Below are 24,204 nucleotides of genomic sequence, written 5' to 3'. Positions count from 1 at the left end.
AGGGCATGTAGGGGTACACAAAAACTGGCTTAAGTCCCAAGAGTGATGGCTGGATGTTGTCATTACATGGGTTGCCGTCAGTCTGCAGATTGCATCTTGGACTGCTTTGAGCTTAAATATAGATGTTGCACATAAATACATTTAATTGAGCTAAGAGAAGAGATACTTGGCTTTTAAGAAAAATGTCCTCATCTGAGTTTGAAACAGTTATGACCCAATAGTACTAGATGTTCACCTGGCATGTTTTCATTTCATTGGTAATGTTTGTCCACTCTACACGGACAAGGAAATATTCTTCCTTGTAAGAGTATTTATTATACTCTTGAAGTGCTAGGCTTAAGCATGAGCTGAAAAATAGACTAGGCATTGTGTGCAGTTTGTTCTTAATTTTGGTATTAAATGAACCATTGTTGAACTATTGTTTATGAAACTCATAATTGAATACTAATCAAAAGAGCAGTCTGCCACACACAGTTTTTATGTAGTTTTTAATTTTTCTAGAATAGTTCTATTATCAGTTTAACTGTGATTTGTTCCACTTGTGTTGTAGCCTGAAGAAAAGTAATTTAAGACCAGGGAAGTTACAAATCTGTCAGGAAGTGTGGATCATCTCAGTTAGAGAGGCATTCACTTCGTACTTCTATAAATACATTAATCTATTTTGTTACCAAATCTTTGGAATTTGTTGTGTTTTTATTGTACTTCACTACAATGTTTCTTATTTTTGGATTGTTCTATGCTCCCTGAAGTGAGTGGCGTATAAAAATGAAAAAAGGAGAGGGAGAATAGATAGCAGTGTTGTTGAGTTGGTAATAATGGAGTAGCTTAGCAGCAGCAGAATTTTGAAATGCTACTGATGGTGTCAAAAATACATGCTGATGAATGCAGGCAGCAGAATGAATGGTATCTTGGGGCACTTCCGTTCTGAGTTACTTGAAGATTGGTCCAATGGAATATTTTTATTTAGTATTTTTAAGCAGGTCAGTAAAACAGTAAAAACATTCCTCTTTCATTAGGTATCCCTTGCTATTTACGTCTATTTTGTAAAGCATAATTTTGTATGATGCAAATGTGTGTATATAATTTGAAATGGTCCATATGATCAGCTCTGATATGATATTGACAGTGCAGAGATTTAACGACTATCATCACCAATGGTGAGTTATTCTGTTTTTACTTATGAGTAGAGATGAAAGTAATAAAAAATCTGTTTGTGTGTATATCTATGTGCATACTCATTCTATATCCATGTGCTAAATGAATTTATCATGCACCTTTGACAGCCTCACCTTCTTCCTGCTTACTAATCCATCTCCCTGAGGACCCGCGCTAACGTTCTGTACTGCTGAGCAGCTTCAATCAGCATTTATTTTTCTCCTTCAGTCAGCTTGGCAGGAAATATTACTTCTTTTCTCCACCAAATTCCTGGTTAGAGGCCAAATGAGTTTCTGATCTGGACGATTAACAGTATTTTTAGGCAGGCAGGACACCTCAGATTTAGTATCTGTTTATTAGGCAACTATTAAACCAGAAATTTTACTCTTGATTTCTTGGTTTCAAAGAGGATGCGTTTGGCTTTCCCCTCTCGATAAGGTTCAGGGTTTGGGTCTTTAAACCTTGACAGTTGTAGCAGAGAGTATATTTTTATTTTCCAACCTAAAATAAGGAGAATCTTCTGTATACTGTGAGAATTGCAAGTTACTGAAGCTTTTAGGTATCATATGGAAGTAATAGCATATGCTTAAACCAGGGCAGTTTCTCCACGTAGATGGCCTATGCTAAGTCTGGACCGCATCGGTAATGAGAAGCCTCTGATGCACATGTTTCTGAAGTATCTTCACAGATATATGTATGGATATAGGTGACCTAACTCATCAGGAGAGGCCACACACAGAATAATAGTGGAAGGAACTGCGGAGTGGAGGGGTTTAGGTTAATGCAGAATTTCCTTAGGTCTCCTAAATGGCTCCAACTGGCACCTTTATTTTTATAGGCAGTCAGGTTATATATATTACAAGAAGGAAGCACTCGTCTAGGAAGGAAAACTACTTGATTAAAACCATATTCCACCTTTCTTTTTTTTTAAACTGAAAATGTAGAACTTTTACATCCTCTCATACTCCTGTGAACAATTTTTTCCTGCCATTCTTTCTGCCTATGGGAATAAAGGAAGTAAAGTATTTTGAAAGGACCTGACTGCCATAATAGAAAATTTTAAACTAAAATGCAAACCATGGGCCACATGCTACCTTTTGGCAGATAAACCCTGGGGAGTGCAAAGCTTGCATAATTCAAAGGCAAATCTCAGGAGGAGGGGAGTAGATCAAGGGAGCAGGGTCTGAGCCACAGCCAGTGGGGGAAGGGAACTGCAACCAGGAGAAGCAGAGCAAGAGATCCTGTATAGCTGCTGGCATATCTCTGCACTGCTCGTCCCTGCAGAGACCATGCCTTCATCCTCCTCTTCTTTCCTTGAGCCATTTTAGGAGCATTGTCATTGACTCGGATCCTTGTACTTGTGTGTCTTGCTAAAGGAGGTTACAACTGCAGAGGGAGGTTGCTGCTCAGTTGACAAGCAGTAAATATCACATCTCTTTCTGGTGGAAAATATGGTATTTGCCAGCAGAGGTGTGCTATATGATTACCTTCTGTTGACTCATTCTTAAACACGATGTTTTGATCTGTGGAACTCCCAGTCACAAGATCTGCCACGGAAGGGCTTTTTTGTTGCCTGTATGGAAGAGGCAAGGAGTCACAGGAGCATAGATAAATGTCATCCAACCGTGCTGGAGAGAATTCACAGGACCTTCTTATCACAAATTCTGCTCTCTTTTCGCAATGGCTGTCCAAGAATGGAAAAAAAAAGAAAAAAAAGTAGACTTAGATCTAAGCCATTCAGACAAGCAACTGATTAAAAAGCAAAGCACAATCCGTAGAAAATAATTCGTATCTTGGACTGATTTGTGCGTATTCCATTAGTGTTTTGATCAGAAGAACAGAAATTCCTATTGTCTCTAACATAGTGTAACAAAGGATGATCAAGAATCTGGGATGCACTCGGAGTTCCATTTCTTCTCTGATACCCCTACATAGCTAACGTAAATACTGGATAAGCATAAAGAAAACAGATGAAGTTAACAGCAGGAGGGCAAAATATTACTTGGAGAATATGTCATTGATTTACTACAGGAACCCCTGAACCTCAAGAAGCGTACTAAATTTTGTACTGTGCTTATCCAAAAGCATCTAACTATATTTTTCAAATAATTTTAAAAATATCATCTGATATGATCTTTGTAGGCAGTAATTAAGGAAGACTGATGATTTGAAAATTAGCAATAATGGTTCCAAAAATACGAGAAGATGTCCCATCCAGTTAATACCCCGCATACTTTGATTAAGTGATTTGCTTTCAGCCTTAGAAGATTCAGTTGTTTTGTGCTTCTTCCTTTGAAGAGAAGGTGCCTTTTTGTTACATGAAGGTAGTCTGTTTAACATTAGGAAGCACAGCTTTCTCCATTCTATCGGCACCTTTCTTTCTACTGTTGTGTTTTATTTCCATATGAACAGAGGAGTTTCAAAAATTGTGAAGAATCAGCTTGGACATAGCATTTGGTATGTTATTTGAATGTGCCACTTCTGATTATATAAAGAGAGGAAATAATTCTTTTATTTTCAGTTTTAAGGCATATGGGATAAATTATTTTATGGGTAATAGCTTTTAAATGTTGCCCGAGATTAATATCTCTGGGTAAGTTTTATGCATCTTAGACCTATCTCTTATGAGTCTAATTTTATTTTTAAATATTTACAGTTTGAGAGACTTCTGTGCTTTCCAAAAGAAGTTACAAGGATGTTTAGTTTACATGACCCCAGTTCCATGACAGCAGTAGCAGATCTGATATCTTATCCCAGAGAAAGCATTTTTGGCCTCTCTTTTAGCTGCGTTCATGGTGGGAGTTAATAGCATATTTCAGCTCTAACTCAGCTGGAGAACTCTGACAGCAGTGAATCTTTCACAAAGTATAAACACGATTTGTATTTATAGCATAGTTAACATTTACTAAATAGTTGGGAAAACGATCAGTCTGTTTTTAGCAGGTTGGGCAACAGTCTTTGTTGTGGCTGCGATGAGTTTTAAAAAGCGGGATAAAGTGATTATAAAATACTGTCACAGAGCAGTAAATTTAGATGTGCTGAATTCAGTAAGTAATGAATTCACGCAGGCAAAATTCAAAGTACTGTAGAAACAATCTCTGAATCCTCTCTGGCCAGAAGTGTGTTGCACAGATGGCATGCTTGACGTTGTACAGCACAGTGTGAAAAGCCAAATAAGTGTTAAGGATTGGTCTAGTTTGGATTGCAAATCTGTGTTATTCCCTTATACGGAACCAGAATTAAGAATATATTTAAAGGAAGCCCACTGATTTCACCGCTAATGAGAGGTGCACTTGTCAACTGCAACCAAACTGGTGCCCTGTTTTTTTTGCTGGGAAGGTGTGCAGAGCAGAATCGCGTCGCGAAGCCAGGGCCTCCGATGCTGTTGTGGGCGGGCAGGTACCACTACTGTGTGAAATCTGCTTGTCTGGGCATCAGGGCTTTCCCGTGAAAAGATGAGTGTTTGCTTCTGGTAAAAGGAGCGTTAAAAGAACAGGAGCGCCATTCCTGTGACCAGTTCGTATCATTTACCTATTAATTCTCACATCTCGGCTCACACTGTGACCTCTCTGTGGTGGTGGAGTAAACAGGCAAAATGAGCATAAGCACGTGTTTGCTGTGATATCTGGTATTTGTGGCCCTTCTTTGATTCCATTCATCCCAGAGTTTGACATGACAAATGGGAGTTTATTGCCCTTTGTCTTAACCTACGTATTTACTACAGTTCTTAGAAACAGACATAAAAGTATTCATCTAGGTTTCGATCCAGAAAAATGTTTGACCCAAGTGTTCTCTTTTGTTCTTCGTTACAGGATAGTTTCTAATCTTAGCTGGTGCTTCTGCCTCTCTATCCTGCAGGAAAAAGAATGATATTTTAGAGTTCATTAAAGTAGGACTGAGATGCCTGATGTATAAGGATTAAAAAAATAAAAATCAAACAACTGCTTTGTCTGGAGGTAGTAAAGCTTTTTGGAAGGAGGTAACTCATGTAAATTAGTTCTTCAGCTCCGAGTGCTTTCCCCCCCCCCCCCAGCCCCTGATTGAAATTCAAAGGATAGAAATTTTCAGCGCAGTCAGTTCCCTCACCTCTTCTTGCTTGACCTGTCTTGTGGATCTATCAGAGGCAGAGAGGCCTTGAGACCCCCTGGGCTCTTTACATTTTCATTCGTGCCTGGCTGGTCAGTCTGAGATAGCTGACATATTTGTTGGCCGGCATGAAATAAGAAAGAGTAATCAAAAGTTAAACAAGGGATGGAAAAAAGTGATGTTCATAATCCTTCAAAAATAACTTTTCTGAATAGAAAGTATTTCTGTTGGTTTTTTTTTTTCTTTTCCATATGTGGAAAGGATGAGATATACTAGTGTATAATAGCTACGGTTATCATACACTAAGTCATCTAGCCTGGAATCAAATATGCGAGTGAACAGGCTACAAAAATTTCATTATATTTTGCGTCATCAGCATGCTTCAGTTATTTGCAGGCTCTTTATGCAGTCCAAACAATATCTGTAGTGGCTTTCACAGTAGTTAGGAAAATAAAAATTTTTGTTTGGTGTGTTTTCATTGTATTTGCTCATTGCAGCCTTGGGTGTCTGGCTTGTTAATGTTCCCACTGTGTTTGCGGATATGGTGTGGTATTTACCTACCAAACTGTATTATATTCGTTATTAGTTATATTTGAACAGTAGCTGCTTCTTGAGTGAGAAAGTTTGAGGTCGTGCCGAAGGTGCTTTTCGTCAAGTAGTGTCTAAAAATCAAAGCTCAGGTAAACATTACAAAGTGATAACAAAAAGTTCATTCATTGCAGTAGAAGAATCTGAGGTAATATTGTACCCACCCCTTGACAAGAGCTGGTCTGATCTTGCAGGTAATAGCTGTGACTTAGTTGATAGAAATTTATTTCTTAGCTTAGCAAAATGAGTTATGTGTTTCTGTTTCACAATTGTTGCAGACTCTGAAAGGTGATCACACGTGCCAGTTTAAAGACCTTTAAATATTGGATTTTTACATCAGTGTATTAACCTCCTGCAGAGTGAAAAGTTTTCTTTTAATGAAGTTTTTTTTATTTAATAAGTAAAGATGGCATCAAAGTTGAAGAAATTCCATGGAACACTAACGGATTGGAACTGAGTGCTTTTTTCCAGAGGAAAAAGTTTTATGTCAGAAAATTTGGAGCCAGCTAAGTAGCAAGTAGACTGTGTGAAGGTAGCAAATTTTAAAGATTACGTTTAGGTACTTAGAGGAGTGAATGAATAATGCCAGAAATTGTTTCAAGGTATTGCACATTGCAATGCCACTGCTTTCTATGTGATTAAATGAAAGCAATGAGTTGCTCTCTTGAAATCTTCAGCTGCCATAGTGAAGAGAGACATGAAGCCATTTTGGTTTCGGTGCTCAAATAAAATTGAGACTGTTATATTTTTAAAACCAGGCGTAGAGCTGCTTAGGGTTTTGCTTGTACTGAATCCATTTTTATATGCGGGTCTTTAAATTCATCTTAACTTTCTTTTTAGACTGTTCTCCCTTTTTATTTTGTCAGTCTCTTTGAAGTATTACCAGACCTGTTTTTCTAGTTTAGTGTTTTTATCTGCTTCTTTCCAGTAGCCAAAGATTTAGGTGTTTTGAATGAGCACATCAGTGCTCCAGACAGAGATACTGTTTGAAATTATCCATGAACCCAGTGCCTCTGAACATTATTGAGTGACATTTGTTTCTGTTGGTTGTGTCTGCTCTGACTAACTGGTTTCTTTCAGATTGGCAGCTGGGATTACGCTGCAGTAGACGGACAGCTGCATGAACTGGAGATTGCAGCCAGGCCGTGCTATGCCTCTGTTTAATATGCCTGGAATGTATATATTCAGATTGGAGCAACTTGCATGGCCCTGAGGGGGATCTATTTGTATTCTCACAAACCGTGATTACTTCCTGTTTTACTTTAATGACTGCCATGTAATTGTCCTACTGATTTGTCTGGACAAAAAGACTTCGTTTTTCTTCTTTTCTTCTTTATTCTCACAGAAAATTTCTTAATGTAGTTAATGGGTTAGTGGTTTTGTTTTTAAAGGTGTGGTGGGAGGTATCCTGTGCTGTGTTCCCTTCTACACTTGCCTGTGATGCGAACAGAAGAAAGTATTATTCATATATTGAATCGCAAATAGCTTGAGGAAAAAAAATCCTGTGTAGGGTAACCCCTCCCCCTTCCAGGTATCTATAGTAGTTTGGATTTAATAAATATGAGTGATTAGACTAGTAACCAACTTCCAAACAGACAACTGTGGTATTTTGAGCAGACAGAAGGAACTGAAATTAGGGGTGGAAAATAATAATAATAATAATAAAAAAAAATATACAACAGATGTGTTTCTTGCAAGGAAGCTACAAGGAAGGAAGAAAAAAACACCCCTGTGTTTCATTTATATTTGATGGCTTTTATTTCTACACTTTTATGTTGCTTTCTTGTGTAATGAGGCATACTGAGTTTTGTTACACATATCCCTAATGCATTGCAGCAGGCAAAGGTTGTGCACTTCCTACTTCATACCAACTTGCCAGCGTACTCTAGTAATGTCCCCCTCTGCAGGTTGTTGACAGTATTTCTGCTCATGCTTCAGGTCTGAAGCCATAAACCTGTGTTACGTGAGTTGAAGTAGTAACTGCGTTAGTGGGCTGCAACGGGCATCTTTTACACTCCGCTTGGTTAGCAGAGGGTATATCACAAGCAATTTGCAGGCGTGTTTAATGATACCTAGAGAACAGTATGTAACTCTTGGTCTTGTGGTATCTTCTCTTTAGTATTTCTTCTCTCCTTGCTCCCTTCCCTCCCATGCCATTTGTTAGAATTCAAAGCCAGTGTAGGCAATTTTCTTTAAACCCGTATGATAAGTGAACAGTACAATGATAAAACAAAAAATTGAAGTGATTCAATATAAAGGGGTTGATTTGTGAAGTCGAAACAAGAGAGAGATTTTTCTGGTTCGGCGTGAAGAAATTAGGCTGCTCATTTTATTTTTAAAACAGCGGATGTGAGTGTGTGAATTTATGGTACTAACATTTGAGTGCTGTATTTTTTCCCTGGGTCAAGTGTAGTGCAATATCCCCAGGGCAGGTGTACAGTCAGCGAGCATATACATTGCCTGTGTCAGAAAAGCATTTTGCCCATTTTTCACAATCTTGATCTAGCGGGGATTGCTATGAAACAAGGGGAGATGATGCTGCAAAGAGCTTCTCTTCTATAATCTTTAACCTGTTTTCAGCAATTTTATCTAATTGTTATGAATCGTGCTTGGTCTCTGGCTAGCGTTATCTGTGTCTCTGTAGTCCATGAGGAATTTAACTAAGAATCTTAGCATAGGACTGTAAGTGACTATCTGGTCAGAAGAGGTTTTCTGATCACTTGTTATCAGAGCTTGATTTTAATCACTGTCCCATGGGGAAAGGAGCTCGTCAGTTGGCTGCTAAGCCATTCAACTTTGCTGTCTGAGGGGAAACCTGTCAAATATTCTACGTTCTCTGGTGCTGTAAAGCAACATCTGGGTGGAAGGAGTGGGAAAGCAAGTAATCATAATTACATATCGCTCAAGCCAATAGAAATCACTGAGGAACATGTGTGTAAACCTTTTTGAATATTGAAAAGTGAGGTAGGAGCGGCAGAGAGCCAAAGTAATTATTTTTGCATGGGCTGTTATTTTCTGGACATAAATACTGGGTAGAAAGATGGAGGATGAACCCATAACATTTTCTGTCCCTAACACGTACGCTGAAAGAAATAAGTATTACAATGCATGATGTTATTTCACCTGGGTTTTCAAATGTTTGGCGAATAAATCTTACAGATTTGAGAAGTAACTGGAAAGACTTCAGTGTAGATCTGTAAAAGGCACGTTGACTGAAAGTAGCCTCTTCGCAGCGAAGGGTAAGGTTGTAGCTTGTCGTGCGTTTTCATGGGTATGCTGTAATGTTAGACTCTTCAGACAATTTGGTGTTTTGTGTCTGGGCAGGCATGATGAAAGCAACTCTGAGCTAGTCTCTTTAAGGGTCTTTAAGTCTGGAGTTAAATGGCGTATGTCTTGCCTTTTAACTATATGGGCCTTCTTTTCAGGATTCGAGTTCAAAACTGGAGACCGTTTCATTCTTTCTCTGTGACACTCACTGCAGTTCCCCCTCCACCCGCCCTCCCTCATATTTAATTTTATAGTTCTTTCAGACATAAACATGAAAAAAAAGCAATTTTGACTTAGTTTCTGAGTGTTGCTGCAAAGAAAAGTAACAAACATCTGTTTTTACCTTAACTGCATCCATATGTTCAACCTCCCCATCACCCTCCTTCCCAAAAAATTTACAGCCGTATTTGGTGGGTACTGCATGCTGTTGAATTAACTTTCTTCACAGTTAGATTAGAGGGTAAGTTCAGAGACTGAAAATATCCATAGTAAGCAGTGGCCAAAAGCTACATTATAGCTAAGCCAAGTTTTCAAGTTTTTCACTCTTCCTCTTCTAATGTACTTCCCTGTTCCCCTTCCCTTCCCACCCCCCAAGAAAAGAGGAGGTGATCAGGAGACTCTTTTGGGAACAGGTTGTTGTGATAATCGGATAAATGTTAACTTGTGAAATTTGCTTAAGGCTTTCATACTTACAATTTAATTAACATTCAAAATACCACGTTTATCATATAAGTATGTGGTTTGAGATGCATACTGTGTGGATTATTGTAAAGGGTTAGTTACCTTGTTTCATTTTATTACTTCTTGTTGTAGCATCTGGAACAATTCTGGCCTTACCAAAGTTTTGGTTTTGTAGAGGATTAACAGGAAGAAGGTTATTTTATTGAGATATTTGAGAAGCAGTGAAACAAAATGTTGAATGGTATTATCTTTTATTTTATGGTATGTAGCATGCTTGCAGAGATAAGAGTTTGTGGAACTAAAGATCCCTTTCAAACAAAGGTTATTCCTTTCCAGTCATATATGGCCTTTAAATATTTCTGCCTACCATAAACTAAATGGTTGTGTGCTCCAGAGGGATTCAGCAATGTGAGAGCACATGCCCTTCCTCTGCCACGAGAAGAAGCTGGCCATCTCTCTTAGTAAGACCAACTGATGCTAATGATAAATTTTTCAAGAAAATTAAGTTAGAAGTTGAGCTATAATTTGTTAGAAAGTGAATTGATGACTTCTTGATTGATGGTCATTTTACCGTATATTCTCAGGTAAGTGGTAGGTTGTTTTCTTCAAAGGAGATACTAATTATCTCTCTGAGGAAAAGAATCCTTGCTCCTAGCTGCTTTTCTTTGACAGGTTGAACAAAAGTCTGAGAGACATCTGGTGGCTAAAATGCCCTGTATTTCTCTTTCTATTGTTATGTAAATTGGGAGAAGGGGGATTGATTCTAGCTCCACCATCACATGTTTCTCCTGAGAGAGGGAGGTCATCTTGCATCCTTCTGTATGTGATCATCAGAACATGGAGTTGACATCTGGATTGACTTTGAATACAATCTAGGAAAAGGAAGGAATCATTTGGGGCTGCTAGTACACTTTTGGTAGCAGTTAAGAAATGTTGAAGCATCTTTACTTTTTTCTTGCTAATTAAAAGGAATGCAAAGGAGTTTTATGCTGAAGCCTAACCACTATGTCTAGATGTAATTGTCCAAGTGTTGTTGCCTTTACTCAACAGTTTTTCAAGTTTCTCTTGAATCTCTGAAGATGTCAGTAAAGAGGACATACAGATACCAAGATCTGTGCCTTTACTCTATGTACTGTTTTGATGTTTTATGAAACCTTGTTAGCTGTTGTAGGACACGATCTGAATGTAGATTTTTGCCGGTTCTGTTGGCTAAAAGGGAAAGATTGTGTCAGGGGGCTGTTGTAATTCTGGAAATGTAGGCTCTTATATTTTTTTGAAGGACCAGATGGAACCTAATGAGTCTAAAAGACTTGTTTGTGCCGGAACAGTAAATCCCAAACTCAAGCTAGATCGTAAACATTGATGTAGAAACTGTCTGTTAAAGACTGAAAACGGAGAATTTGTGGTCCTCTAAGGCAGGCTTTGGCAAAATCATTGTCCCATTGGTCAGCAGTTTCATCAGTTCTGACAGAACACTATGGGAAAACAGGCAGTGACTATCTACTTGCGGGTTGAGGAGAATATTTTATACTTGTTTTTAATATCCCAGGGGGATTCTCTTCTGCACTGAGGGTGGGTGGGAGACAAATAGCTGTTCCGCTGCTGCTGTTGTGTGGTCTAGGAGTGTGATAATGATGAGCATCGTGTATGTGAGTAAGCAGTGGAATAACTGTGTCTCTTCCAGTTTTTATGTTCCTGGAAGGTTGTGAGTTCCTCTGAGATCTGGACTGTGGAAAGTAGCATTCTGATTGCTGATCTTTCATTGATTAAAGCAATTATAACATCTGATTTTTGTTCTACATCAGTTTGGGCGGCTGTTATCGTGAATATATTTGAAACTCTCTGCATCAGCATGTGATACCTTGTGTTTAATTTTTCCCTTCTTAGTACTGGCGCTATGTAAGAGAGTATAGTTTGTGGAGGTAGCATTGGGAATTAAAGGACATAGCAGATTTCAGGGCTAAGAAAAATTTCTGACTCCCTTTAAATGCTGAATGTGGGCTATTTGGGAATGGGGGTTTCTATATTGATCATAAGTCGATATACAAAGAAGATAACAAATCTGAAGCTTATTATTTCCTCATTTTATCTATTCTATTTTCAGCTCAAAAAGAAATGCATGGGGGTTGTGCTTCAAGAATATTTTATTAATTTTGAATAATATATTGGCTATATATTTTATAGGAAATAAATAGTAGATCCTGTAGACTGTAGGTTTGCCCTGAAGATTTTAACAAGCACAGAATAACCGACATCCAGGACTGTCTGCATTCTGCTCCTCCTGTGTTCTTCTGGTTCTACCCTCAATGCAATGCCGAATTCCCATTTGCTAGTAAAAATATTCCACTCAATCTGCAAGTAAATGTAGGCAAATGTTTTTAATCCGGTTGTTTCAAAAGTAACAGCTTTCTGTGGAGAGAGTAGAGCTGCTGACCAGTATGCTGTTGCTTTGTTAATGCTCATGGCTTAAGGGACCTCAAATTCTATGCCCTTGTGATTCCCTTGATATCTCGAGTCATAAAACCCCAGATTTGAATTTTAATGTAGCATGTCTCATCGCTAGGAGGGGGACTCTGATGGTCTTACTGAGCTTTAGCGTTTCACGAATCTCGTATTGCTGTTCCTCAAAAAGTACTCATTGAATCGCAGTGTTTGTATGTCAGATTTCAGCCAGCTTTTTGATAAAGTTTTTTATTCACCAGTTCTTTGAAGATTAGGGTGCTTCCCAGAGTGGGCAAGAGTGTTAGAATCTGTCCATAGAGTAATCACAACTATTCTGGTGAGTTCAGCTGTTTCAAAAGCCCTGCCAAACGTAATAAGGTCAAGTGTTTTGGATGACATGTTTCCTATCAGAGGATGATTATTTTTGATGATCTTAAGGCCTCAGGTGCATTCTACTTTTGGTTTTGTTATTTCTGTAACAGGAGAACATTGTGTGTCCTAGTAACAACCTTTATTATGTATGTAAAACCTTTATTATTATGTAAAAATAGTTGTTTGTAAGGATAAGATCAACATAAGTGTTATTCCATTGTCTCAAAAATTTGAATGGTTGGTACAACAGGAAGTATAAGTGTAAGGAGCCTCAAGGTACATTGAACCATCAACTAGAACAATCTCTGAGAGAAAAATATCATGTTCCTATAGCTAAGAAGCAGCTCGTGGCTTTGTGTTTTAGCATCTGAGTATCCCATTTAAAACACTGTGAAAGAGATTTAATCTATGATGAATGATTTAAGATTCTCTGTAGTATTAGCCTATTTCTGTGGCAGGGGCCTGCCTGACAAGAAATAACTTGTTGAATTTTGGCTACTTGATTTTATCTTTAAGCCAATGGGCCCATAGGTGGCAACATGGAAAACTAGTTGGCATAAGTTCACACATTTCATAGTAAATATTTTTAAGAAACCACTAAGCATGTGATGGTATTTTCATACATGCCCTGTGAAGAAAGTGGTAAAGCATGTTGCTGAAGATACAGAGAAACTTTTTTAAAAAAATTGTTGCATTATATCTTCACGTTCTCCTTTAGCTGCGTTCCATCTTAGTCTTGCTGTCGGTAGTTTAATGCATCCTAAAGTTGTTGCTCTTTTTGAATAAAAATGAAAATAAGAAAAAAGCTTTGTATCGCTTTCATTGTAATTATTGTTGTAAAACGAATCAATGGAGTTTAAATAGAAAGTAGAACGCTCTTAATACCTGTAGAAACTTTTTAAAAATTAACTTTTGTTCTGAGTTATGGTACAAACAGGATAAGCCAGTGTTAGAAAGGAAAAATGGAGCCAATAAAGAGGGTTTCTGATTATAATAGCTGGTTTCTGTTTAATATCATTGAGCAGGATGAGGTTTTGCAGAGTTTCTCATGGAAATAGCATCCACAGTACTAAAATGATTACCTCATTCTTAGTACCAGTGCCAAGCACTTAGCCCCACAGTGAACACACGGGGTTGATTTTCAACATGAAACAAGCCAGAAGTGTGGAATGACATTTTCAGGTGACAGTTATGGTTCTATTGCCTGTAATTAGCACCTCTTAACATGCAAACCTGCCTGTGCCTTTTCCAGGCTGTTGAAGCTCAAATACGAAGTTTTGGACAGACCCCTTCCCAACTGCTCATAGAACCACATCCTCCAAGAAGTTCTGCCATGCAGGTGGTAAGTACCACGTTAACTCTTTGTGACCTGCCATTTTGTTCACTTCCTTTGCTATCTTAAGGTTACAGAACTGGCCACTTCGCTTTGCTTTTATGTGGTCGTGCAATAGTGTTATTAAAAACAGCAGATGAGTTACGATTTTGTAGGACTGGGAGTGTATGCGGTGCTTAACTATTATTTTATTTATTGCTGAAATCAATTGTATTGATTTCTAGTACAGACCTTTTTTTGTCAGTGTAATCTGAGAACACTTCATCAGTTGATTTTGTTAATACCATACCTGTACAGGTGAGAGCCCGTCATCGTGGAGACAATTTAGTTAATCTTTGGCAGATTCCCCAAGAAGCATGGATTTAGGAGGTGGAACTTCCTTGTCTTTTCCCCTAGGCATAGGTTTTCCCCTAAACCCAGGATTACTAGGAATTCATGAGCTGAAACTTACATAGCAAAGAATGTGACTAAATGTGTTTTGCAGTAAAGCTAGGGTGATAAAATCCAGGCAGCGAGCATTAACATGCTTTCCCTTTTACCTCTACTGTGTCTAATATAATTTTATTATACAAACTATTATTTTATTACTGATTACTTTCCATATCATGTTGTGTGCAGTCCTTGGGTCTAAAATATCATTTGTGTTGTCATAGATCCAGAACTAAGTATGTTAAGTGATACTCTGACAAGTGGAGCAAATGGTCTGCTAATTCACAAGTTTTTCAGAAGGTTACATTCCCTTATTGTTAAGATGAACATTTTACACTGAAATATAAAAGAGGCGGTTTCTTCTTGCATGTTCTGTAGGATGTATGTCCTACCCAAGCAGACTAGTGTTATTAGAGTAAAAATGTATCTGAAGTGCAAAAGGTTTTAGAAAGATTACACAAAGGTCTGAAATGTTTCCACAGTAGCTTAGAAACCTTGTGACGTAGGAGTCTAAGAAATGCACACTTTCTTGTCAAATTGAGCCACTAGCCTTTCTCAAATATGCCGTGTGTTGTATGAGAGACTTGCTCAGCTGAGCGTCCCCCCATCCCCACCACCCGTTCTGCAGCCAGTACATACTACACGTGGGTAGCTGTGCTGTAGGTATGCTCCTGCCCTGGGATCCCACGTACTGGATGGACAGAGCTGATTGTGGGACCTCCCACGTAGGATCCCAGGGCTGCAGACCACTGCAGTGACTTGTGTGTGCAACCCTCGGGGCTCTGTCTCTCAGAAGAGCCCTCTTAACAGGGATGTTGGGAAGCCCAAGTGCCCTCATCGTACAGCTACACTCCATACGTGTGTCCATCTGTCATGGTGCCATGCATTAGGCACTTGCCCTAATTTAGAGGGATTTGTTTCAGGAAGAGGAGGAACTCGAGAAGCTGATTGTTGACATGTTTGTCAGACCCATTGTTATATAAATAAATTTGATGCCTGGAAGCAGTTTGTGTGGTTTTATCATAATATTTTTTGTGACGGTGAATTACTAAAGATTTAGTGTGTAACGGAAGAAGTTAAATTCTACGAAGCTAACTGTTTCTAACTCCTGGGCTTTTTTGGAGCTGAGGTACGCACAGAAAAAAACCCTTTAGTTCGTCACTGGCTTTGAGCAGTTTTATGGTTATTAATACATGATTTTATAATAGCACTATATTAAGTGTTTTTAAAAGTAATATTCCTGGAGCTGAAATACAATAAGGATCTTTTTCCTGTCACAATTTTGAATTATTTCTAGTTGTACTATTTACTGAGTTCTCTGTTTTCGTGTGTGTGTGTGTGCATGTATGCATGAATACAGCCGAATTGAAGGCTACCACGTGCTGTGTTAAGTGCACAAGCCATAATATACACCAGGTGTAGTAATTAGCAGTCACACGAAGGCTGCCTATTTGTCTGGTTTTGCTGCTGTTGCTGTATCCCCTTGTGTTTTCAACCATCAGATAGCTGGATTTAATTGAGGCCACATCAGATGAGGCATTACTGACACCTTTAATTGAATGAGCATCCAGGGAGGATTAACTCATAATATTGATTGGCTTTTAGCCACTTGCTCAGAAGGGTGTCTGGGTAGCTTATTAGTTGCTTTTATTTACACCTTTATGCGAAGACTGTAAATAGGAATTCATAGAGCAATATGTTTTTCTAAGTACTCTTAATAACTTTTTAAAAAGGAGTGATAATAAAAATGCAAATGTATTTAATTTTTTTATTAGTTCTGTATAAATATACATTAAATGTATGCGCTTACATACACATATATGTAATGAAATATTGCAAGTGGAAAATAGCCAAGAACACTTCATTAGTGTTCTAATTCAGTTATTAGAAAATTACAAATACTAGAGCAATATGGCTACTGGTGACTGGGATGGCCGTGTTTCTACATCTCAATGGAGTTCTCTTTCTGAGGTAAACCACACAATCACAGACCCATCAAGTTCTGCTTTTACTCCGTATGTCTGCTATGTGGATCTAAGGTCCTCAATATTTTGTTTCTACATTTGCAGTATTGTCAGAGAGCTTAGTTAAAAAGTTATTAAACTTTTCAACTTATTAAATTAATAAACCAAAACCTAAAAATATTGTGTTGAAAATGAGAGCCTGGATTCATGCCCTCCCTTCAGTATTTCTAGAAACAATGCAGGATAGTGTCTGTAATCACGTCCACTTTATATTCTTTACAACTGCATTTAATTACGTTTGTCCTTTGAAACACATTTGCAGTGAAGTCTTCTACTTTGCATTCATAAATCTTATTTTTGTACACCAGAAATATATACAGAACATATATCTAGTGTATGTGTGTATCTGTTTATTTTAATGTGCTTTCATGTTCTCATCTGGCTTGTAAAGAATTGCAGTCTGCCAATTTAATGCAACTTGAGACAATCTCTGGGAGCAGGAATTTCTTTTGCTCACTTTTTTTTTTAATTTTTTTTTTTTTTGTTCCCTCCTAGTTTGGCAGATATGCAGATATGCAGGAGAATTCTTTTGGCAGAGATAGGTGATTGGAAACTTTTAGTTTAGTCTGCTGTGATCTGTAGCAAAGTTTGTATACAGACACCCTGCGTTCAACAAGGCGCTCAAGTTAATAGTGTACATGAAGGTTTTTCTACCTAAAATGGTTGTTTCCGCAAGCCTGTCCCCTATTACTGCATTTGCTTTTCACTGCAGCTGCTGTTGGATCTTGCATGTTTTAATCCAATCTTCCTTCTCTTGTCCTGTCTTCTTTTTTCCTCCCCATGTTTTCTTTTCCTGTGTATTTGGGTTCTTGTTGTGTGCACTCAACAGTATCTCCTCCTGCAGAGTCCGTTGATGTTCACAGACCAAGCTCAACAGGACGTTATCATGGTTCTCAAGTTCCCATCCAACTCCCCTGTCACTCATGTAGCAGCCAACACCCAGCCTGGTCTGGCCACTCCTGCTGTGATCACAGTTACTGCAAATAGGCTATTTGCTGTAAACAAGTGGCATAATCTTCCTGGTAAGTAAATTAAAGTAAGTAGCCAAAGAAACCACTGCCGTCAAGCAGTACTTCTGTTGCCTGCTTTTGAAAATTTTGAAAATTTGCTGCAGAAGAGCAGCAATTTAACATGTGAAGAACAAATCCAGTTCATTGACACAGCATGCTCTTCGCATGTGGACTTAGTTCCTCCTTAAAAAAGTAATCTCAACTATTGTGTAGTAAGGTGTGTGGCACACGAAAGGTTTGTAGCAACAGCGTATTGCTTTCCAGGCACTATGCAAGAAGACAAAATCAGTATATCCCTATTTGATCGTAATAAAGTTACACTCTTCCTCTTGAATTTGTTTTTCAGTCAGATGGAAGCTTGAACCGTGTAAGACAAGTTTTAAAGCACGTAGAAATTGCCTGAAGCCTTTTCTACTGTTTGTTTTTTTTTTTCTAGCTGATTATGAACACAATATTCTGATGTTAAAGCCACTCAACGAGAATTAGAAGACAAAATATATGGGAAGTCTGTATCTTCTGTAACTTAAACATCCCAAAGTTATTAGGTTCTTAGGTATTTGTCAATATGAAAGGAAAACAACATACCCATTTGCATAGCAACCAAACAAACTAATTTTCCTTTAAAAAAATGTGTTGGACTTGAGAATATAGTCGTTCTGTTTTCTGTTCTAATGTTCTCTAATCTTAAAGGCCCTCATCCTCTGTTCCCTGATTATGACAGTCTCAAGCCTAAGCCGTGAAAGGTAGTTTATTTCAGTGCTATGCAGGAAATCTGGTCAAAGGCTTTCCAAGAAAGGGGAGAAGGGGCTTCCGCTCAAATAACTTAAATAGAAGATAGTTGCACCAGAGTAACACATCGCTGAAATTCCTACTAAGAAACCTGGACCTGTGGTCCTTGATTACATTTTGAAAAAAGCCAGATGACTCCCACACTTTTTCCTAATTCTTACAAATTACCTCTCAACATTGTACACATAGAAACATCTATGTATTATTTCACCCACCCAAGAAATGATTAAAAGAAAGGTGGGAAGGAAGGGGGCAAGGGAGGCTTGTCTAGATAACAAGTTGTGAGCAAGAACTATTTACAGGGCTCTTGACGTCTGTTTGAAAGGAGGATGGCAATATCCTCTCATACCTTGGATGTGTGACCTTGGGCATATAATATTCAAGGCTTTTAAAAAATAGCCTTTGCGGACATACAACAGTCATGGGAAAAGAAGAGGTTCTTAAATGGTAGGAGTGGATTTTGATTTCCTCGTAGGGTGATGATTTGTGAGCACGCAACCAATTGTTGAGAGTAGTAATCAACTGTTTTGAGTTGAACAAAACTTTCAGATTTTGTTTTCCCTCACCTCAGAAAGGGAGAACAGTAAGCTGTGCTTTTGACTCACTTTTTTTTTTTAATTTAGAGGCATTTTACAGTTGTCTTGCCTTCACAAAGAGCTCTAGAAAACCTATGGTTCAAGACAAACAAAAGCCAACCAACCAACCAAAAAAACAACAAAACCCCACCTCACCCCACCTCTTTGAGCGCACACTGATCAGCTGCAGGCTTTTAATGGAGTGCCACTCTTCAGATACCTGCGGATGGACTCCTGAGACTAGCCTTTACTATTGTTGCCTTCAAATTTTATACCAAAATGGGATCCACTAGGATTAGCGGGCAGGTATCGTTACCGCTCCATGTCTCCTGCTGTGAGCTTAGCATTGTCTTTACTAATGAGGCATCATGATAAAACAGTTAAGTTGCCAAGTGACCAGTTGTCACTCATGTGTAATTAAAAATCTCATTCCTGCTTTTGTATCTGAGTTGGGTGGCTTTGCTGACAGCTAACGGCACTGGTACCTACCAGGGTGCCTCCATTTTGTCATGTGGATTTCGTGTTTTCTTCCGTGTTAATGTTTCCTTGCAGCAGAACTTTGACTTCCCAGCTACTTACGAAGCCCTTCTATTGATAGTAATTTTTATAAAGCTATGGACAGCAGGTAGAAAAATCATAGGCGTTAGTATTCAGCCATTATTTTTTGTTCTGCTTCCAAGAATGTCTTGCGGGCTTTTTGGGGGGAAAGTTTCCTTGTCTGCTTGTTTGTTTTTAGTGAGGCTGTGGGAGAAAAAGGCTTTTTTCTTAACGCTGAAGGAAAATTCAGGAGGTAAACATTTCACCAGTATGCCAGGTGCCCAGATGAAATGTAGGTCTGCAGAATTATATATTAACTTCTATGCAAACTTGCAAATAAATGGGTCTTGGTGATGGATGAATCCTTAAATACTGGATAACTACGAGATTTCCCTGTCTGCATCGTGAACTGACTTTTTTTTAAAAAATGTCCTTTGTGCTTCACTTGTTCAAAGCAGTGCTTTAAAAAGTAAAGAGGAAAATAGTATTTGCTACAGTCAGCAGATGGTTGTCACATTTTGTTTTCAGTGCTCTTTACCACTTAATTTTGTTTTGTTGCGACAGGAGAGGTTGCCAGTAAAGCATCTGCTAGAGCTTATGGCTCAAGACCGGAGCTGCTGCTGATGGCATACATTCAGAATAGCACTAATCTAAAATAAATGTTTAATAAGCAGCCCACGAAAGCACCTGGATTTTTTTTTTTTTTAATTCATTTAATGCAGAAGAATCTTGAACAGTTAGAAAAAAAAGGACACAGCTTTGATTTATAAAATGTATGTGGCTTCACGGATTAAAAAAATGCAGAGTTTTAAAATCTTCTTTCCTGAATTCCAGCTCATCAAGGTGCTGTACAAGACCAGCCTTACCAGCTGCCAGTGGAAATCGATCCTCTCATAGGTCTGTCACTTCCTTCTCTCTTTGCGATTCATTAAGCTCTGTATGGTGGCCCTGAAGTGTAGATTACGGTTGTTTTTCACTTGCTGGTTGCTGGGAATGGAATTTTCCTGATAAACCATTTGCATGCAAATTGGAATGCAATGAGCTGTGGCTATGCTGGTATTTCATCAACTCCCCCTCGTTGGTTTGCCTAATTTGAACAGGCCTAGGACGCGTGTCAGTGAAAATTAATATGGATGCTGTAATAATGTGTGATTGAGAATGTGCATGAAGTACTGTCAGGATAATATTGGATCTTTTCATCACTCAGACTTGTTGATGAGCAGGAGCGAGGCACGTTGTGATGAATTGGTGCACTGGTAATGTGATGGAGCTCCTTTGCTGAGGAAATTTTCATAATAACAGTGGGGTTCTTAACTGCACTGTGTTGTGAAAAATAAAACCATGGTGCCAGGGTTTCATCATTAAAGGAGATCAATCCTTTCTTCATAGACCTGCTGTTCAGGCTGAGGGGATTAATGTGTAATTGCAAAGCGGTTTCAAAGTTGAAATATATTGCCCACTTCATTTTAGTATTGAGGTATTAGTATTCATTTTTCAAGGGTATTGCATCTTTTGATCAGCATCGCTAGTTAAATTTGTGTATGTTTTTCTTTTATTAAAAAGGGGTGGAGAAATGTCTCTCTCATTTAATGACTCAGTGTAATAGATTCAATCCATGACTTTTTATTATAGAGGTTTATTAGTTTATATAGAGCTGATTTTTCTATTAGCATGGTTGGAGTTTGGTGAATTCTTTCATTACAGACACAACTTTGGGGAGCGCGTGCTTGGACTGTAGTTCAGGAGCCTGTGGCACGGCAAAGGGAACCTTAAATGTGAACAAAAAAGAAAAACTCAAGCAACCTAACCCTAAAATACAAACTAGTTGTAGGACAGTTCACAGGACCAAAAATGAGCTTGCCTGGATAGGTTAGAATGACAGGTCTGTCGGCCAGTGAGAATTAATTTCAAAACTAATATGCATATCACAGTAGGAATTGCAGCGTATTGGTCTGTAGATGCAGACTGTTGCTGTGTAGCCATTTTGTTGGGTAAGCTCGATGATAATTAAATCAGGAACAGTGTGGGCATATTAAACCATTTTATAGAGCTGATAAAATGAACATGTTTTTCCAAAGTTTTTAAAATCAATTCTCATCTGAATAATGCAATACTGATAATTTATAAGAAGGAGGACGTGTGCTGTAACTCTCCTTTCCTTCCCGAAACAGATTTTATCCAAAAAATGTTTGGAGCAGGAAATGTGTATTCTGCTTGAAAACCTGCTATCAAGTGGATCTTAAAAATACAAATAAATATCACAGCAAAAAAACCAAAATCACATTGTTCCTGTCTGATGATTTTTCTACATATTGTGAAGAACATTAGGAAGGAAATAAAATTTTAATTTTCATTTGCATTTTTCATAATTTTAAAATTATAATACTATTTGCAGGCTTGCCTTTAATTTACAAAATACTTTGACTTTTGTTTGGTATAAACACTTTTAAAATCAGTGTTCACAGTTCTGAAAAATGGTTTAATATTCTCTTCATACTGTAGATCTCAAGTCAGCCTTGTGATTACATTGGACATAGTTTGAAAGGCTTAAGGGTTTCTTTGTCACTGTTAAGTAGCATCATTGGGTACAAGCAAGTAATTATGTAGATAATATTAAAGGTTTTTAATTGTGGCTAGACACATTTACCTAGAAATGGCACCTAGGAGGACCACAAAATTAGACTTTTATGGTTATAGCAGGAATCTTGTTGCTGTCTTAGTCATAAGGAGGGATTCCTGCTGTCCTCATTTTCCAGTTGCATAGGAAGATGTAAACCAGCAATGTCTGATGCGACATAGATCCTAGACCTCTTTTTGAGGTGAAGCCTTTTGAAGGTCTTATCCACCCTGAATGTGTCAATCTGCATGTTTTTTGGGGGATTTATTTGCCACTATGTTGTCATACAGAATGCTTCACTGTCCATTTATAATGCGTTGTTGTTACTCTTTAATTGGTCCCAACAGCGGTCAAGGCCCCGTTACGTGTTACCCGCAGAACAAGTGGCAATACCTTGCTAAATTATTTGCTACCCATATAGACAGGACAGCGTCAACATTTTGAACATAGTGAAAGCATAAATGAATTAAGGATTTGATATAAAGTAAATGGAGTAAGCCCAAGGTTTAGGGCTTAGCTAGCCTGTGAGAATGGAAAGAAGGTAAAGAACAAAGAGAAAAGAAAAGCACAAGACCAGGACAGAGACAGGCCCGGCGGACCACCTGGAATGGCAGCAGCGGTGCTCCGAGCAGTCGGCAGACAAACCCAGGAGCAGGAGAACTTACTTGCCTGGGGTGGGAGTCAGGTTCCTTCGGGAACAAAGCACGTTAAAAGTTCTTCCCACAGCGTAGGATTTTCATGACGTATATTTATAGGGATCCATATATATATATGCATACACATCAATTAATAAGGACAAAATCCAATATGAAAAATTAGTTCGTTAATTGATTCCCATCCATTCTATGGGTGCACAATGCAAGATTATCTGGGGAAATAAAACAGCAGGGGATCAAAGTAGGGTAGATACTTTCTCTCAACTCAAAAGGAGATTGTGGAGATAAGCTGGTTAATTTTTGTGCAATGCTCAAAAAAGTGTGAAATGGTAGTGATGTTTACTGCAGTTATTCTTTTTTAAAATTACAATGCTTGCAGTGAAATACAACTTGTGTATGATTTTGAAATCATAATTCTGTTGTCTGCTGCATTTGAGTCACTATATAGCGTATCTGTATATTTGCTGTTTTATAATTACATTCCCTTCATTTGTTTCTTTATTTTTAATTTCCTATACTAGAAGAAGGGGGAAAGGAAGCTTATTACATTTTTACGTATCATTCCTTTTTGCAATCTTTCATTTATATTTGTCAGTTACATTTGACTTAAAGAAGGTATTTCTTCTATTTTAGAATATATACTACAAGGGATTAGCAATGTTCCCAGAAGTGTAATGAGAATTTTATAGTAAAAGTAGAAGGAAAATGTCCCTGCCACAAAAAACCAAGTAACAGCAGTGAGGAATAGTTTTGGTGTCAATGTCAGTTTCTAAAATGTGCTTCTGTTCTGTGAACGTGGACGCTAAAATTTTTTCATTTGTGTGTCTTTCTGTTCAGCCAGCAATACAGGTATGCACAGAAGGCAAATCACTGACCTTTTAGACCAAAGCATTCAGGTACATTCCCAGTGTTTTGTCATCACCTCTGATAATCGCTACATCTTGGTCTGTGGCTTCTGGGACAAGAGTTTCCGAGTTTATTCTACCGACTCAGGTAATGTATTTTTAAAATACGGGAATAGCCTAAAAGGTTTTTCCTGTTCATCGTCCACCTACTGTTTCAGCTAAAGAAAGAATGGGGGAGGGTGGAGGGAGAAAGCTGAGTATGTATTTATTCTCCTATTAATAATATTTGTCAAATCCTTTCTTACCTACTGCTGCTGTGTATTGTATGCCATCATTTTTGCGGAATGATGGCAAATGTAAGAGAGAAGGAGCCCTTGTTTAACCATAGTATCACACTTCAAATCTATATGACAGGCATGCCTGTTCTTACACTGCAGTTTCCACAAGTAAATGAGTTTTTTTGAAGCTTTGCGTACCCCGAGAATTAATTGGTCTTGAAGTGCGTACTAGAATTGAACTCTGGTTGTTTTTCAGCACCAGAGAATATTTTGTTTGAGTAAATATAGGCAAACACCACAGAATAAGAAGTGAAGTCTTGAAATCTGGTGAAAGAATACTTATGAAAGCCTTTGAAAACTATGCTATAATAGAAAAATTGATTCGGAGCCACTGAATTCTTTCATATAACATAAACTGATCGATAGAACGGGCAGCAGTTAAATTAGTCTGTCAGCTGGCATGTATCCAAACCGTTGAAGTCATGCATGTGTCATGCTAAATAGAAAAGAATCCTTCAGT

General features: G+C 38.2%; 1 protein-coding gene across 5 annotated transcripts in view; it reads left to right on the top strand.

Moving 5' to 3' along the window:
* Positions 1-24,204, top strand: part of LRBA (LPS responsive beige-like anchor protein) — a 412,475-nt gene that overhangs the window by 355,745 nt on the left and 32,526 nt on the right. For 4 of the 5 annotated variants that reach the window (XM_054203497.1, XM_054203494.1, XM_054203495.1 and 1 more), the window contains 4 exons: positions 13,844-13,933; positions 17,207-17,399; positions 20,123-20,185; positions 23,399-23,554. In XM_054203497.1, the coding sequence (XP_054059472.1) occupies positions 13,844-13,933; positions 17,207-17,399; positions 20,123-20,185; positions 23,399-23,554 (502 nt within the window). The remainder of the gene's footprint in view (positions 1-13,843; positions 13,934-17,206; positions 17,400-20,122; positions 20,186-23,398; positions 23,555-24,204) is intronic. The other variant, XM_054203496.1, reaches the window with a different exon arrangement.

Source organism: Rissa tridactyla, chromosome 5 (genome assembly GCF_028500815.1).
Source record: "Rissa tridactyla isolate bRisTri1 chromosome 5, bRisTri1.patW.cur.20221130, whole genome shotgun sequence".
Taxonomy (NCBI): domain Eukaryota; kingdom Metazoa; phylum Chordata; class Aves; order Charadriiformes; family Laridae; genus Rissa; species Rissa tridactyla.
The sequence above is the reverse complement of the archived record's forward strand: the minus strand, read 5'-3'. Positions and strand labels throughout refer to the sequence as shown.